The sequence below is a fragment of the Poecilia latipinna genome, unplaced genomic scaffold (assembly GCF_001443285.1).
Source record: "Poecilia latipinna isolate Pla-1442-1.1 unplaced genomic scaffold, P_latipinna-1.0 Scaffold5825, whole genome shotgun sequence".
NCBI classification, from domain to species: Eukaryota; Metazoa; Chordata; class Actinopteri; order Cyprinodontiformes; family Poeciliidae; genus Poecilia; species Poecilia latipinna.
Window position 1 is genome coordinate 18191 of NW_015118441.1, and position 2809 is coordinate 20999.

General features: G+C 45.1%; 1 protein-coding gene across 1 annotated transcript; it reads right to left on the reverse strand.

The window, feature by feature from the left end:
- Window positions 1-8: 8 nt before the first annotated feature.
- Window positions 9-1267, reverse strand: LOC106943748 (thrombin-like enzyme ancrod-2). Its single transcript, XM_015027052.1, has 3 exons — window positions 910-1267; window positions 478-670; window positions 9-395 (listed from the first exon to the last, which is right to left on the reverse strand). Exons 1-3 carry the CDS (start codon window positions 944-946, stop codon window positions 206-208), a joined length of 420 nt encoding a protein of 139 aa, XP_014882538.1. The 5' UTR covers window positions 947-1267; the 3' UTR covers window positions 9-205.
- Between the last annotated feature and the right edge of the window lie 1542 nt (window positions 1268-2809).

The following is a 2809-nucleotide window of genomic DNA, read 5'->3' on the forward strand; positions in this document are numbered from 1 at the left end:
AAGGACTTCATCCACTGACACAGGAGTGTCCTCCTCCTGTCCTCAGTGTCCTGTGTCCTTTACACGTGTCTCTGGTCCAACACACCTGAGCTAAACTGGTTCTGGTTCTGCTGGTGGCCTGATTACCTGACTCAGGTGTGCTGAAGCAGAGGCAGCAGGACTGGAGACAGAAAACATGAAGTCATGTTTATGATCAGAGAAAGACTTACACTTTAGGGCGTTTACTGCAGTCTGGTAGTGGAACAGGTGGGACACCCGTTACTGGTTTCCGAAGCTTCAGCAACATGATGTCATGCCGCCAGCCTTCGGGAGCATAAATCGCAGGTTTCTTTTGGATTCTGGGAACTCTTTCTTTAGCAGTCAGTGGATGAATTTTTATTGTTGCTGCATTAATCCTGCAGAAAAGGTTAGATTATAATGAACACACAGAAAATCAGATGATTTGCAGATAAAACTGTCTTTGTGTCTCTTTCTTACCACCCAGTCTCCACCTTCCAGCAGGTATCTGTAGTCAGGATCCACTGAGGGTGGATCAGAGATCCTCCACACAGTCTCCTATGAGTACCCTTGCCGATCTCCAGCCGTACATGATAACGATGCTCCTTTTTGTCACAGTCATTACCTCCAATGATTCTCTTCTGCAGAGAAACAGCTGAGTTCACTGAAACACCTGGAGAAGGAAAAGGAGGATTTTACTCAGAAACCATGTACAAACATGGCTGCTGGAGCAGAAAAAGGATAAACAGTTAAAGATTAAAAAACATCACAGTTGATATGCAAAAAAGTTTCAATCTGAAACAGAATCAGAGGGAAGTTTGAGAGTCACAGAGAGCAGCAGCCTCCCTGCAACCAGTGGAAGTGTCTCCAGTGTGTCCAGTTTCCCCAGTGTGTCCAGTGCTTCAGACTCACCCAGCCCCAGCAGCATCAAAACCTTCAGCAGAGCCATTGCTGGTCCAGCTTCCTGTGAATGTCTGCAGTCCTGCAGCAGCTTTTAAACTGTTCACAACTTCCTGCTGGAAAGAAAGCCACCAATCACAGGACAGACACCGATCTGCGCGTCATCTGCATACAGAGTGACTTTAACATCTCATCGTTCTAAAGAAACTTGAAAAAAGTTCTTGTTCCATTGACAGATCATTTCACTAATATCCAAACATTTCCCCTTTTACATGTTAAATAATCAGCCAATGAAACAATAACTTTTTCATCAATATAAAGGAATTGACTTAAAATAAGAAAATCCTTTATTTTGCTGTAAAGTTAATTGTAAGTTTTGCCTTTTCTCAGGTGACAGAGATTTACACTAGAAACTAGATTTAAAATAATTGGCAAATTTTCTGCTTTTTCAGTGCAGAAGTTTGCAATGAGTTTTGCTCAAGTGAAAACTTGATGAAGAAGCACTGTTTACAAAGAAAGAGTAACTTGTTCTTGTTTTCAGCTTGATGTTTCTTTAGGAAAGAACTGTTTGGTTTCCAGTATACAAGAATTCTCATCTGTCCGCACAAGACAGTAGAATAATTTTTGTTCATTGATGAGCTGTGAAAACAACCCTCTGTACCACAGGTGTCAAACTCCAGTCCTTGAGTGCCACTGCCTTGCAACCTTTAGATGTGCCTCTGCTGCACCACACCTGAATAGAATAATTAGGTCATCAGCAAGACTCTGGAGGACTTATCTACACAAGGAGTTAATTTAGCCATTTCATTCCAGTGTTTTGTACCTGTGACACATCTAAAAACTGCAGGAGAGTTACCTTGAGGACTGGAGATGACACCCCTCCTCCACAAACAGACAAGGTTATTTTGTTATTTTGAATAATAACAATATTACATTGCTGGCTGGTGAAGAGCATTTGAATTTGTTGTAAATGCAAAATTTCAACAAAAAATTAAAACTCAGAAATTCACACAATCATCCATCCATCCATCCATCCATCCATCCATCCATCCATCCATCCATCCATCCATCCATCCATCCATCCATCCATCCATCCATCTTCTCCGGGATGAGGTCTAAGGAATAGCAGTCTAAGTAGGGAGGCCCAGACTTCCCTCTCCCCAGCCACTTGTTCCAGTTCCTCTGGGGGATTCCCAAGGCGTTCCCAGGCCACCTGGAAAACTTAGTCCCTCCAGTGTTTCCTGGGTCTTCCTCAGGGCCTTCTCCTGGTGGGACATGTCCAGAAAACCTCACCATGGAGGCGTCCATGAGACATCTTGAGCAGATGCCCAAGCCACCTCAACTGGCTCCTCTTGATGTGAAATAGCAGCAGCTTTACTTTGAGTTCCTTCCAAGTGACTGAGCTTGCCACTGAAAAGCTCTTTAATCACAGAGGCAATCTCGTCCCCAGCGATTGGAGAGTCCAACCTAGAGCCCCCAGGCTCCACTTCCTCAATGGAAGGCAGGTTGGTGGGATTGAGGAGGTCTTAAAAGTACTTTGTCGACTGGCCCACAACGTCCTGAGTCAACGTCAGCAGCACACCATCCCCACTACAAACAGTGTTGGTGCTGCACTGCTTCCCCCTCCTGAGACTCCGGATGGTTGGACCAGAATCACCTCGAAGCCATGCGGAAGTCTCTCTCCATGGCCTCTCTGAACTCCTCCCACACCTGAATTTTTTCCTCATCAACCAACCAGACCGCATGCTGTTTGGACTGCCAGTACCCAAAAAGGCCTGATAGGACTCCTTCTTCAACCTGACAGCATCCCTCACCAAAGGTGTCCACCAATGGATTCGAGGGTTGCTACCATGACAAGCACCAACAACCACAGCTCTGATATGTCGCCTCGACAATGCAGGCATGAAACATG

Bases quoted from the DNA above. Each gene is read 5' to 3' on its own strand.
- LOC106943748 (XM_015027052.1), bottom strand. From the start codon at position 946: ATGGCTCTGCTGAAGGTTTTGATGCTGCTGGGGCTGG. The intron at 671-909 runs GTGAGTCTGAAG...TTCCTTCTCCAG, and splicing joins TTTGATGCTGCTGGGGCTGG to GTGTTTCAGTGAACTCAGCT. The intron at 396-477 runs GTAAGAAAGAGA...CCTTTTCTGCAG, and splicing joins TGGAAGGTGGAGACTGGGTG to GATTAATGCAGCAACAATAA.